Genomic DNA, 14473 nt, shown 5'->3' with positions numbered 1-14473 from the left:
TTTTGCTGTGAATCTAAAACTGCTTTAAAAAATGAAGTTTAGGGGCGCCTGGGTGGCTTAGTCGTTAAGCGTCTGCCTTTGGCTCAGGTCATGGTCCCAGGGTCCTGGGATCGAGCCCCACATCGGGCTCCCTGCTCAGTGGGGAGTCTGCTTCTCCCTCTCCCACTCCCCCTGCTTGTGTTCCTGCTCTCGCTGTGTCTCTGTGTCAAATAAATAGAATCAAAATTAAAAAATGATAAAAATAAACTTTATTTGGGGCACCTGGGTGGCTCAGTCAGTTGAGCATCCGACTCTTGATTTCGGCTCAGGTCACGATCTCAGGGTTGTGAAATCAAGCCCTGTCTCAGTCTCCCTCTCTCTCTGCCCTTTCCCGCACTCACACACACACTCTCTCTCACATAAATAAATTAAATAATAAAAAAGGTTTATTTAAAAAATAAAGTTTAAAAAAATGTACTGGGGAAAGGTCTGTCCTACCTCATCAGCAAGGTTGTAGTCTAGGGGCAAAGAGAATCAATGGTTAGTTTAGTTTCGACTTTCAAATCATCAAAACTAAATTAGTGGCTAAAACTAATTTTAAAAACACAAAAAATACTCTGTATTACATTATATATATGTGTTTTAAATTCATGTTTAAGAGAAAGATTTCAAGAAAATCCAATAAATATTTTTCTGAAAATATATTGACGACATTGTATTGTACAGCATAAATCAAATTTAAAGAATGATGCCATTATACTTCAGAAGGGAATTAATTCATTTGGGATGCTCCAAAATAAGTAGGAAATGTCTGGCTACTTTTCACTGATGAGGACTCCAGCCAGGAGGGAGTCAGGAACCCGATTTCTCTTCCTCCTATGGCCTTGGTCACGATGCTCATCTGTAAAATGTGGGGTCAGACCATCTTCATGCTCCTTCTAGTCCTCATGCATTATGATTTTACTTTCAAGATACTCCATTTGCAAAGGAAATTGAAAGTTTTAGGTGCATTCTAAAGAGTCCTTTGTTTTTCTCTTAGCTGCTTCCCCCCCCCCACCCCAATAAACACACCATCCACAGGCATGGTGTTCTTTGCACAAAATAAAATCAAAAGCACAGGGACACTTACTGTCTGTGTTTGTGTGGAGCAAATTGCCTGTCTCACTGGGTGGTGACGGGGGACAAGGCCCTCCCTCCAAGAGAACTGTCGTTGGGAATCACTCTGGCCCAATGTGGCCATTGTGTTAATTGAAGGGAGTTGCTCAGACAGAGTGCCACGGAGCCCAGTGCGGTGGCGATGGCCGGCAGAAGGTTGACTTCGGCTGTGCGGGTTGTCTTCCCAGATCCTGTGAGCTTTGCAGAGTCTCGTAGAAATTCACGATATCCTTTCGATACTTAAGAAGATTTTCTGCTAATCACACAGCACCGTCCGTCTGAAGCACATATGTAATATCAGACCAGTAATTACTGAGTCAGCCTGGCACTGGGCAAATGTGTTTCTGCTAATTAAACTTGTTGCATTTGAATGGCTTTCTTCAGCTACACTTCGTGCAATGAGCCCATCGTGAACAATAAAGAAGTGCTTCCCCTTTCCGTCCGGGCCTGAAACTGCAGATGGCCGCCCTGTGTATCACACACTGGCCCTTGAATTAGTCTTTTGTGTGTACGAAAGACAGTAATTTGGATGTTTGAACCCCCTACAGGAAGCTTATTTCAAAGTGAACAATTTGCCGAATAAAGACTAATTGGGGCCTAAATTAATTAGAAGGTGTGGTTTGAAAAGATGATGAGCAGAGTCTGTCATTTTAGACAAATGGAACAGAGCTAGATAAATTGGTCCCTGCTCATGTCTCCTGTTCCGGGAGCACCTCTCCTTTGCCACATTGCCGAAAGCTCCCCTTGAAATGGGCCTTGTTGCCATTCCTGGGTCTGCCCCCCGTTTGCCAGCCCCCTCCAACACGGCACCTGCGTGGCAGACGCTTCCACAGTCCTCATGGCTTCTGCAAATTAATATTTATATTTCTTGGGTGTTCTGTTTCTCATCTGGAAAACTGGCCCTGAATGTTATTGATTTTTTTTTTGGTCACGGGACTGTCAGAAGCAAAGCTTCACATCAGAAAGGTGAAAGCCACGGGCAGGAAATTATAAAAAGTGAGAGGTGGGGGAGGCGAGGGGGCAACGGATGTGAAATAGAATCGAAAACGCAAACGACTGCATTCACGTCCTTTTCTCTGTACCTTTGCAATGGTGTTTTCCATGATGCTCTTTTATTTAAATAAACCATTACTTTCCAAGTGCTTCTGAATTCTGATAGCGTTTTGATGACTTTCTCAAGCCATGTTCCAAAGCCTCAGCATGGTGCATAATTAGAATATATTGCAAGGATGTGTTTAATACCTTTCTTCTCTCTGAAAACGAAATGTCACTTTCTCTTTCTTCTCTGCCTCCCTTTCCCCACAGATGGAGTGTTTGGAAGGTGCCAGAAGGTTCCAGTGATAGACATAGACCGCTATGAAGTGTCACCGCTGGTTCTGCAGCACCTGACCGCCACCTTGCAGAAGCTCTCCCGTACAGGTAGGTGGGCTTGGCCCAAAACTGTGTCCTGAGACTGGCACACTTCTGTTGGCTGTGATTGTACTCAGTGCTCCTTGGAAACCGTGGGCCTCTTAGGTGGCAAGGAATTAGAAAAGGGCGAAATCGGCCAGTGTTGCAATAGAGAGAAGCAGACTGGGAGCAAGGAGGCTTGTTCATGGAATGTTCGGTGGGCGTTTCCTTCGTGCGTTGGACGTGGCCCTGGCTTGCCTCTGCGCGTGCGGGAGCCACAGCAGTTTCGTCCCTGCTTCAGAGAGTCCAAAAGACCTGCGGAGTGGCCGGGCGGGCACCAGGAGGCCTCTGGGCAGCCTGCTCAAGCCCACCTGACCACATCCAACCCAGTGGCCGACCGGCCTCCAGAATATCAGTTTGCCTCTACATACTGTCATTATGCAAGTTTCTGTTATGCAGTTCTGTCACAGGAGATTGCTGTTACCTGTTTACTTCACAGGGGTGCTAAGAAGATAATTTTATAAATTACAATAATTTGAAAATTATTATGTATAATTGTCATATATGTAATTAATATCATGTATATAATTTTTACGATGGAGGGGAAGCTACGTCAGCATGCTTAGCATTACTGTGACCTGTTCTTCCTGCTGGGGTGAAGCCCTATTTCCTTGTACCCTTAGAGTCTGGACAGGAGGTGACTTGCAAACATCGCCATGGTGTTGGGTGAGGGTTGGGGGTAAAGTTCTTGGGAGTGGAATTGCACGGTCAGTACCTGAATGTCCCTGCTGGGGGCCCAGGCCCGGAAGTGAGGGACCAGGAGAGCCCCTACATTCTTTCTTCGTCAAATCCTACAGGGCTTATCAGTGGCTCCATAAAGAAAAGAAGGTCTGTGGTCCAGTAAGTTTGGGAAACTGTACTTGCTCTGTTCCTCCTTTTGAATGTTCATAATGTACACTGGCTGGCTAACACACCAGAAAGTTCTGCAGGAAAGAATTGTGTTAATTCAGGGGCGCCTGGGTGACTCAGTCGGTTAAGCCTCTGCCTTCGACTCAGGTCATGATCCCGGGGTCCTGAGAGCGAGCCCTGCGTCAGGCTCAGCGGGGAGTCGGCTTCTCCCTCTGCCCCTCCCCCTGCTCGTGCTCTCTCTCTTGCTCATTCTCTCTCAAATAAAATCTTTTTAAAAAAAGAATTATGTTTGTTCATTCACTCGAAGTCACTGGACTGTGGCACCCTCTCCCCCTGGAGCACCAGCTGTCCTGGGGTTCAGTCAGGGAAGCAGACCACGTACACGGTCAGTTACAGGGGTTTGGCTGTGTACAGCTGTGGCAGATGATGGAGTGTCCCCACCAAGCTGCTGTTCGTGGGGCCTGAATCTGCAGGGAGACAGTGGGGAGGGACGGTGGGTGTGAGGTTGGAGGTCAAGGACAGGGACAGTCCATGACTGTTCTGGGGGCCTTGACCTTGGGGGTGAGGTGTCCTGCAGAAGCCGGGCCCTCATCAGGGAGCTGAAGACACAGTTCCCAGAGGCTGGGGAGGCTGAATGGGGCCTTGGGGGAGCAGGGCCGCTGCTGCAGGTCAGAGTGAGTGGGCAGGGGGGCAACGATGTGCGCGAGCTGCAAAACGCCTGTGGCCCTACAACATTTAGTTCATGATAGCCACGTCGGGTGGTAGCTTGGAGGACCATGGTCGAGCGTTCGTTCTTGACCAAGGTATAGTAGCAGGCCGGAAGCAGTTTCTTGAAAGGAGAGTAGCTGTCTGCAGAGGACGTCATGGTTTGCTCCGAAATCCTGAGGGTCTGCTCTGTAGTTCACCTATAGGGGCCTTTCTTTTCTTTTTTTTTAAAAGATTTTATTTATTTACTTGACAGAGGGAGACAGCGAGAGAGGGAACACAAGCAGGGGGAGTGGGAGAGGGGGAAGCAGGCTTCCTGCTGAGCAGGGAGCCCGATGCAGGGCTCGATCCCAGGATCCTGGGATCATGACCTGAGCCGCTCAACCGACTGAGCCACCCAGGTGCCCTATAGGGGCCTTTCGAAGGCTGCAACCCCATCATCCGTGTCTGCCACTGACATCCTTTGGTGTGCAAATATCTTACCCAGAGATGTGGATAGTTGCTACTTCCTGCTCATTAGGTCCAATCAGCCTAATGTTGTAAATGTACTGATGTCCCGTGCATGATGTCCTGTGCAAAGGAGAGCTAATTAAGGCCCCTGAGGACCAGATACTGACAGGGGGCTGGAGGGTTGAGAGACCCATGACAGCAAAGGGAAGATGCATTGCTGGCCTTGCCCAGTGAGAGCAGACGCTTCTGGTGATCTTTACTTCGGGCGTAGGGAATGCACTCACTGGACTAGTAGCTGCACCGTGGGTCCCATGCTGTGTTCACTGGCTCTATCAGGGAGACCACATTTGCTGTAGCAGCAAGCAGCTGGGTAACTCACCCCCGGGTCAGTTCATGATAACCCGCTGCCCTTCTCCACCATCCGCCTGTCCTGTGCACAGGCCAACTAGATGCATTGAATGGGGTGTGGTATCAGTCACCACCCCTGCATCCTTCACATCCTTGATGGTGGCACTAATCTCCCACTGATCACCCCCTCCAGGGATGCAGAACTGCTTTTGGTATACGGTATATGGTTTTGTAAGAAGGGGCAGTCCTAGGGCCTTTCCCACCAGAATAACCCTGGCTCTGCAAGTTAGGGAACAAGTGTGGGGGTTCTGCTGACTGCTGAGTGTGTCTGTTCCAGTTACGGGTTCCGGAACTGGGGAAATACCCCCAGGATGAATCTGATAACCTAATTCCTATAAGCCCCTCTCTGACTGGTGGACCATAGTGACGTTTTGAGTTTCCCGGTGTTAGTGTCAGTCCAGAGTCAATGTTTGGTAACCACTGAAAAATGTCATTATTTCCTCTTCCCTGGTGCACAGTCATCCTAGCAGAGGCCGTAGGTCCCTTTGGGGAAAGGCTAGGAGAAATAATAACAGTACAAATTTTTGGCTTGTGTAGCCTTCAGGGGACTTGCCCCCACCCTCCACCTTCATTCATGGGGCTCTGGTCTGTGAGATGGAAATTGCCAAATCTGGACATTGTTTTAGTTTACATTAAGGTTAACTTTTTGTTTTGCACACTCCATGGGTTTGCACAAATGTGCACTGACCTGTGTCCATCATGATAGGATCATACAGAGTAGTTTCACTGCCCTAAAGGCTTCTGTGCTCCCCTGTTCTTCCCACACCCCAACCCTCCAGCCACTGGTCTTTTTACTGTCTCCATAGTTCTGCTCTATCCAGAAGGGCATGGAGTTAGAATCATATAGTATATAAGGCCTCTTCAGATTGGCTTCTTTCACTTAGTAATATGCATTTAAGGTTCCTCCATGTACCTCCATTTTCATGGATTCATAGCTCATTTCTTTTTAGTACTGAATAACATTCCATTGTCTGGAGGGACGACCATTTGTTTATCCATTCACCTACTTGAGGGCATCTTGCCTGCTTCCAAGTTTTGGCAGTTGTGAATAAAGCTGCTGTAAACATCTCTGTGAAGTTTTTTGTGTGGACATGTTTTCAGCTCTTTTGGTTAAATACCAAGGGGTACATTTCTGGTTCATATGATAAGAGCAGGTTTAGTTTTATAAGAAACCACCAAACTGTCTTCCAGACATGGATGTGGAGGGGTAAGGGGTTACTAAACCTCTTTGAGACTCAATTTCTTCATCCAGTGAGTGTGGACCATCTAGATCACCCAGTCCTGCCCTAGATCACCGAGCCCTGCCCTAGGTCACCCAGCCCTGCCCTAGGTCACCCAGTCCTGCCCTAGGTCACTCAGCCCCGTCCTAGGTCATGCAGCCCTGCCCTAAGTCACCCAGTCTTGCCCTAGGTCACCTAGCCCTGCCCTAGGTCACCCAGTCCTGCCCTATGACACTTAGTCCTGCCCTAGATCACCTAATCCTGCCTTAGGTCACCCAGTCTTAGCCTAGGTCACCCCCCTCCTGCCCTAGGTCACCCAGTCTTGCGTTAGGTCACCCAGCCCTGCCCTAGGTCACTCAGTCTTGCCCTAGATCACTCAGCCCTACGCTAGGTCACCCAGTCTTGCCCTGTGACATCTGTCTTGCTCTAGAACTGACCCCCTTCCCCAGTTCTAAGTTGATTCCCTCTGGCTGGTCCTGAAGCAGGCTGCACAGGTTTCTTGGGAGCCACCTGGCACCTCCCACAGAAGCTGGGAGACGTCTGGTGGGTGTGGGATTCTGTCTTAGAGATGGTGGGCGTTTCTGCTGCTGGTGGCTGTTTGCTGCTTAGTCACAGAGGGCATGTCAAAGTGACGGACAGGCTCATGGATGTACCCCTCAATTAGCTTGTACTTGTGATGGCAAATTGCATTTCTTTCTTTTTGTTAGTGGCTTGGAAGTCACACCCCAATTAGACTGGAGGTGTAGGTGTGAAGTGGGGTTTTATAGTCTAGTTTGAAAAGAAACTTCGTGGGGAGAATCACTGTGCTTTTCTGGGAACCACACTGTTCTGAAGATTTCTGGAAGTGATTTTTGTACATCCCTTCAGGCCCCTGAAGGCTCGTGCTGGCCAGTTCTCTGCTACTCACCTCCCAGGTGGCTGATGGCTGGAACCTCTTCTCTGCTTCTTGCCTCCCTCGGCCAACACATTGGAGATGCGTGGTCCACAAGGCTTCGGGGTAGACTCGCCTCCAAACTTCCCATGGTCCACGTGAAGATCCGGTTCTGGGGTCAGGCCTGCAGTTATTACACAGTTTAATGATGGTTCTTTGGGAAAATCATTATCCAGCTGGAGAATATGAAGTATGGGCATAAGTCTGAGTTGCTCTTTATAAGGAGTTGGAACCCTGCTTCAGAACAGGACAGGGGAAGGTACTCTGGGCTGTGCTTGTTGCTTAGATCTACAGACTGACTCCCGAAGGACCCTTGCTGCCCCCTCCCCACCCTTCATTCCGAGTCCTTATCTTTTCTCTGAGGGGACCTGGGAGGGAGAGAAAAACAGAGGAAAAGCACTTTCAGGTGGCAAAATGATCATAATTTTTGACTTTGATATTGCCCCATGCTGAGCCCCCGTCTGGGTCTGATCTTTCATGTGACCGGGCACCCCTGGCTTCATCTTGGCCCCATCCCAGCCATGGCCTGACTCTGGAAGCAGACAAGGGCAGCCTCCCTGAGAGAGGCAGAGGTGGCACATTCTCTTTACTACCTTGCTCAATGCCTGCTCCTTGGCACGCACCCTGCAGACCATCTGATCTTCCTGACTGCTTGTGAGCCTTGAGATTAGCTTTTACTGCTCCTGTGTTTCTGGTGCGTGCTCTTGGAGACAAGGGGCATCTTCTTGGAGCCAGGAAGTCACACCAGCCAAATGATGCACAGAGCTACACCTCGTTGAGTCCCCAGCCTGCTGCAGGCTTTGGCTGAGGGTCAGCTCTGGTGTATCACAGAGAAGAGAACACAACTGTTGTGGATGGACAGCTGAGCCTTCTAGCTCGGCTCTGCCCTAGGACAGCTTTCCTGCTGCTGGCTGCCTCCTGACCCGTTACCTCTCTTTCCTGGGGCTATGGGTTTCCTCAGACTGGGAAAACTCATCCTTGGAACTTGGAAAATGCAGATCCATGGGCCCATTCCGTGGTTCTGACAAGGGCCATGGAGCAAGACCTGGGAGTCTGTGTCTTCAGTAAGCATGGGAGACAACCCTGACCCTAGAGGGGCTGGTCCTTCTTGGCCCTTTGCTGTGTCTCAGCCCTGCTCCTACAACTGCATCTGAGGGTTCATGAGCTGGCCCATGCCCACGTACGGGGAAAGGGCCATGTCAATCCAACCAGTACGAATTTAAAGCCGGGTAATGTTGATTCTGGACTGCCCTGCCTGATGTTTGCCCTACAACAAGCCTTAGTATAAATGCAGTATGGCTGCCACTCAGTGGGCAGTCACCACCTCCACTCCTATCAACACATGTACACATATGCACTCACACATGCATACATCCGTGTACACAATGTGAGCACAAACATGTGCATACATGTACTAAGGCACACACACGCACACACGCACACCCACACATCCACACAGATAGATGCACACACGTACACATGCTACCACACACATGCACACCAGTATGGGCACACACGGTCACATACATGTGCACACATGTATAAATACATTCACACATACATGTGCCCACGTCACTGTGAGCCCTCATCTAACACTTGTTTCAAACAGCACCATGTAATCTGGAACTCTTTCTCTGCTTTTTTTTCAGTAAGTGCTCTCTACTCTCGTTCTCAAATTTTCTTTGGATGTTTTAGGTTTTTTCACTCTGGTCATGAAAGGCTCAAACATAACACCCTGGAGGGGTTGGGGAGTTTATGTCTTACTCTAAGGAAGCAATCTCTAATCCTGCTGGTTTCCTGAACTCGGTTAGCCTGATATGAGATGGTTTTGGGGAAGGGAGATTTTTCAGAATCCCTTAAAATCATACTGCCTATGTAGGCACATTTGAAGTAGAGTAGGTTGTATGTATTATACATGAAGATTGCTGTTTGGTGATGTGGTTGCCAGTCTCATTGATGGCTGCCTGCACTGCCGTTGGGGAGCCTTCCTCATGAAGAAGGAAAGGAAAATGGGATTTAATTGTACAATTTTCTTTTTCAATGTAAATATATACATCAAGGAAAAAAATATGTTCACTTTCTGTTTACCATTCTTGTGTCCTACAAGAAGAACTCTTCTCATGGTTCTCTCATGTATTAAATTTTTTAAAAATACATTTCACTTCTTCTGACAAGTCATTAAAATTCAGCATTTAAATGTCACTCGTTGGCACATAATTCGCTGTCATGAAAACAACTATGGATTTATTTCCTGGCAAGAATCTCCTGTTGTATTGAGCTATATGTCAAAACCAAAAGCAAAAAAGCAATATTGAAAAAAAAAACTAACACAGTTTTATAATTCCTTGAAAGAGAATGAAAAGAAATCATCTAATGGTATGGAACACCAGGATCGGCAGAGTGATTGCCGGACTTGACGGCTGTCTGCAGAGGAGCTAGGTACTGGCTCTGCGTTATACGCGCATTCTGCACCCAGTCACTTTGTGCAGCAGGTCAAGCTGAGCGTTGGCTTTCTTCTTCATTTTCCTCCTTGATCAGTCTCTCTGCTTGCTGTCAACCTCCACTTACTAACCTGTCTTCTCTTGTTCGAGAACCCAACCTCTGCCCCGGGAAGTTGGAGTCATTCCTTCTTTCTGAGGTCCAGCTGAGGCCTCCACGCCGAGTTCCGGGCAGATTCATGCTGTGGGGTGGGGGAGGTGCACGTGGAGGGCACGTACAGTCACAGAGCTGATGCTTGTCCTTCGCAGGGTTTTCATTATGTTCATTTGGACATTCACACGTGGTGGGAACCTGGTGGAGGGGCCACTGAGAGTGAGTGATGAGTAAAGGGGGATGGAGAGGCCATGAGAGGGTCCCAGAGCGGCACCTGGACCACAAGGCCCAGAACATAAAGAGCACTCATAAATCAGTAAGAAATGAAGTCCGCTCAGCCTCACTAGAAGTCAGAAAAATGGAAGTTAAAATCATAAGAGGTTATTTCATTAACTATAAGATGGCAAAAATGAAAGAATCTGACAATCCCAAGTATTGGCCAGAATCTAGGGCAAATTGGAAAGTCTTAGACACAGCTGACGCAACCATTTTGGAAGCTGTTTTGGCAACAGAAATAATTAAGTGAATGTCCTACATCACAGCTCTCCACTTCCAGTTATGTGCTCCAGACATCAGTGCTCGGTCTGTAACCGTCATTGCTACGTCTGTGGCAACGCAAACCAGTGGAAATAACCTACCTAAACATCCATCAGCCAGGACGCGATTCAACGTTATACGTAACCAAGGCCAACAGACTGGAGGCACGCATATCAACGTGTCTGCATCTCACAAACATGTTGAGCAAATAAAGCGAGGTCATATAGAACGCGCAGAGCCTGAGACTATGCGAAGGTGATGGAGGAAAACAGTTACTGTCGGCTGTTTAGGAGAACTCACATGTGTGGTCCACATGGAACGGGGGATGCAGGGCGCTGAGTACAACGTGAGGACAGTGGTCTCCTCTGGGGTGAGGCAAAGAGAGAGATGCAGGCAGGGAGGGTCTCTAATGTGGCCTTTTACATCTTACAGAAAACAGTGGTGAGTACAGGCTGTTTATTAGGTTATTTTATTCCTGTTTGTGTGCATGAAACACTTTATGATCTATTAAATAATAAAGAGGCTGACAGAGCAAGCAGAAGACAGTACAAAGAAGGAACTAATGAAGGAAAGAGCAGAAAACAAGAAAGAGATAAAGAAATAATGAAAACATTGAGAAAACAAACAAAAAGCTGGGGTCTTCGACAAGACTTATAAAGCGGAGAGACCCCTGCTTGACCAGTACCAATAATAAAAAGGAATAGGTGTACGACAATGGGGAAGGAAGTGTCACTAGGGGTGAGCTGAATCGAAACACCACGGGAGAATACCATCAATCACTTTGCTCTAAGGAATGTGAAAAGGCAATTAAAAAGAACTATAAACCAGTAAGAGTGACTCCGAGTGGTATAGAACACTTGGATAAGCCTAATCATTTAAAAAGTCATATACCTACATTTTCAGAAAGTTGGTTTTGTAAATGCAGTAAGCATTGTGTATATTCATAGTGGGGAATCTGTTCTGTTCCCAAGCTCCTCTTGTGACGCTCCCTCAGACAGAGGACCCACCGCCTGTACAGACAAGGGTGCAGCCCTCCTCAGTCCTGCAAACACATGGTACTAGAGCATGTGTCACTTTCAACACTGGCATGTGGGGTGTATGCACATAGCAGCCCAAACTCTGCAAAACCCTTCATGTGACTGAACACTGACCACCATTTCTTATTTGGTAAGAATCCTCCAGAACCACATTTTCTTTGCAAGTCCGTATTTGTTTGTAACATCTCCTTGGCTCTAAAGCACCGCTCCTTGCTGGTGGGTTTTGCCATCAAAGGAGAAATGAGGGGTCTTAAGTAAATGAAAACCCCTCCCAAGACAAACATTTTCTCTGTAAAGAAGTAAAAGAATAGTCAAGGTGAGCTTGCAATATTGTGTGGGCTGAGGGTTGCTGAGCTAAAAGGAAATATGGTATCAAACAAATGGACTAGTGATGTCATTCACATTGCAAAGGTGGCCTCTCTACCTTCCTGAAGCATTCTTGGCAGATTTCCTTTGAACAAAGAGCTCCCCTGGTACATTTCAGAATTGGTTTCCAGATTATTGACACCAGGACAAACATGTGAAAGCCGAAGAGTTAGCAGCTACTTCTAAATGTTGATCAGTCTGAAATGAAGAGAAAATAGTCCTATGGTTAGAAGAGAAAATATGATCGATTTTTTAAGCTTTATTTTTCCTTAGCTCTTCAGAGCTGTGATACCAGAAACTACATAGTTCGTGCCTATTCCTCTAAGAACTCCATTGTGAGAACCAGTCTTACTCTGTGCACTGCGTTTTCACTGTTGTCTCTTGAGGAGCAGAATAACTAGGAAATATATGTCTTTGGGGGTAAAAATCCCATATTTTCTGTGATTTTCAAGGACTTCCAGAACGTTGCTTCTGGCCACACTCAGTGGGTCCTCCTGCAGTCCACCTGCCCATGCCTGGTGCTCAGCGCTATGTCCAGGAAGCTGCCGTCCTCCCAGGAACACCAGGGGGCCTGGGGCTCGGAGCCTCTGTGCCCACATCCCACACACCCACGCACTGCCCGCCCCATCAGCAGCCTCCAAAGGGTACACACAGCTGGGGACGAGCGGATGGGCCAAGAAGGTGTAGACTAACTGACACAAATTCATCTTTCATGGATGTAACTATGTGTCACGTCAACCATGGTATCTGATCGTGTGCTGAAGAAAGCTAGCAAGATGATGATCTGATAACTAGCACCAGGTATCAGCATCCCCCTTGTCATGGTGGAAGTGTGGTGAAGCGCAAAGTGAGGCAGGGTTCAGTGGACACACGAGTCCCAGTTCTCAGTAAGGCAAGCAACTCACACAAGGGACATGGAAGGAGCCAAGCTCTGTGTCCCTCCAGTGCTGAGCTTCTCCCCCTGCCTCTCCTCTGTGGGAGTCTCCCACTCACCAGGTCCTCCCCCGGTTCTCGCTGTCGGCCCGCTTCCCTGTCCTGTTGCGTGACCCCCCTCCAGCGGCTCACCCAGATGCATTTCTTTTTTTTTTATTTTTTTATTTTTTTATTGTTATGTTAATCACCATATATTACGTAATTTGTTTTGGTGTAGTGTTCCATGATTCATTGTTTGTGCATAACACCCAGTGCTCCACGCAGAATGTGCCCTCTTTAATACCCATCACCAGGCTGACCCATCCCCCCACCCCCCTCCCCTCTAGAACCCTCAGTTTGTTTTTCAGAGTCCATCATCTCTCCTGGTTCGTCTCCCCCTCTGACTTACTCCCCTTCATTCTTCCTCTCCTGTTATCTTCTTCTTTTTCTTTTTTCTTAAAATATGTTGCGTTATTTGTTTCAGAAGTACAGACACCCAGATGCATTTCTGATGTTGCAGTGCACTTTCAGGAGCTGATGACAGACAATCACATGTTGGATTCTCAAAGCAGAATAGAGGCAGAAGTCAGAGCTCTGCTTCCTGAGCTGGGATGCACTTAGCTGACACCAGAGTGAACCTTCAATTTACATGGAAGACTTACGACAAACACGGGAGCAGAAATGAAAACCAGGACTTACTTATCACTTAGAGGGCAAACCACAGTCATTCTTTCTATGTATTTGAGAATCAAATTTTTGCCTTTTAGAAGATGCTTGGATATCAAGAAAAACTGACAAACTATATATTGTCCTTATAATTAAAAGGTAGATTTCTTAACTTTGGACACTGGAAAAGCTTGCATTTTTTTCTCATACAAACTAGATATTTTGCTTTTTAATTTTAAAGCATGAAGCTAGGTAGACCTTATCTTATTAAAACTGGAAAAGCTAAAGGCTCATTGAGGGTGCTGTTGAGCATTAATGGAAAAACCACCCCGGAGACTGGCATCTGCTTTAGAACACCCTGGAGTGGGGACCATCTCTGTTTCAGGGAGACTTCATTTCCGACACGACAGAGCCTCCCTCCTCAGGAGAGTTAGATGTACCCACAGAAGTGCAGCCGAGGCCTGGGAAACCTGGGAGCTTCCCAGAAGGCACAGAACACCCTGCATTTCTGAGAGAAGCAGGAAGGTGAGGGGGGGAACACCAATTTATGGGCTGTAATTTAGTGTTAAACCTCACTAAAAGCTATGTAGGTCATGGAGCCAATCTTCTATTCTTTGAAATAATTCATGCTACAGGCTTGTGTATTACCTGTCTTATCAAATAAAAGCCTTTGGACTCAGGTGGGCAGATAATTACAAATGGATTCTGGACCTCTCATTTTGGAAATAGTTTTTAACCCTGCTCTGCTTTCTCTCCCTCTTTCATCTCTCTCTTGAGTTAAACTTCCTTGTGATTTTGTAGGGTTCTGGGGGTGTTAGCTGGTCTATGAGTAAGTGTCAAAGCTACATGAAGTCACTTTTATCTGAAGTCAGGAGGTGAATGACAGCGTGCAGGAACACTGGTGCAAGCAGAGGGTTTCTCAGTGCCGCGTCCATCCTCTGCAGGTTGCGGACCAGGAGCTGCGTGCCAGGCAGCGAGGTACCGACACGCTCGGCTGTTCTGGGTGGTGTTCTCACCACAGAACACTCTGTGAATCTCATGTTTCAAGACAAAAGGCAGGTGGAGAAACACCTTTGGCAAAACATTAGAAACCAACCAAAACTAAAAAATTAGTTTGTTCACCAAAACTAAGGGCAGAGGGGCTCCTAGACCTTCGAAAGAGAAACAAAACAAAAGAAAAACGCACACACACCAATGGAGTAAGTGCAGTTCTGTAC

General features: G+C 47.3%; 1 protein-coding gene across 2 annotated transcripts in view; it reads left to right on the top strand.

The window, feature by feature from the left end:
* The window catches only part of PTPRN2 (protein tyrosine phosphatase receptor type N2), an 812882-nt gene that overhangs the window by 225086 nt on the left and 573323 nt on the right, over positions 1–14473 (top strand). Inside the window, exons 1-2 of one of the 2 annotated variants that reach the window (XM_028092397.2) lie at positions 2223–2337; positions 2440–2553. In XM_028092397.2, the coding sequence (XP_027948198.2) occupies positions 2301–2337; positions 2440–2553 (151 nt within the window). In that variant the 5' untranslated portion in view covers positions 2223–2300. Of the gene's footprint in view, positions 1–2222; positions 2338–2439; positions 2554–14473 lie in introns of those variants that run through there. The other variant, XM_088018277.1, reaches the window with a different exon arrangement.

Source organism: Eumetopias jubatus, unplaced genomic scaffold, assembly GCF_037043125.1.
Source record: "Eumetopias jubatus isolate StellerSeaLion01/CBP00866 unplaced genomic scaffold, mEumJub1_p1.0 scaffold_14, whole genome shotgun sequence".
Classification (NCBI taxonomy): Eukaryota; Metazoa; Chordata; class Mammalia; order Carnivora; family Otariidae; genus Eumetopias; species Eumetopias jubatus.
This window is presented reverse-complemented; position numbering and strand designations above follow the sequence as displayed.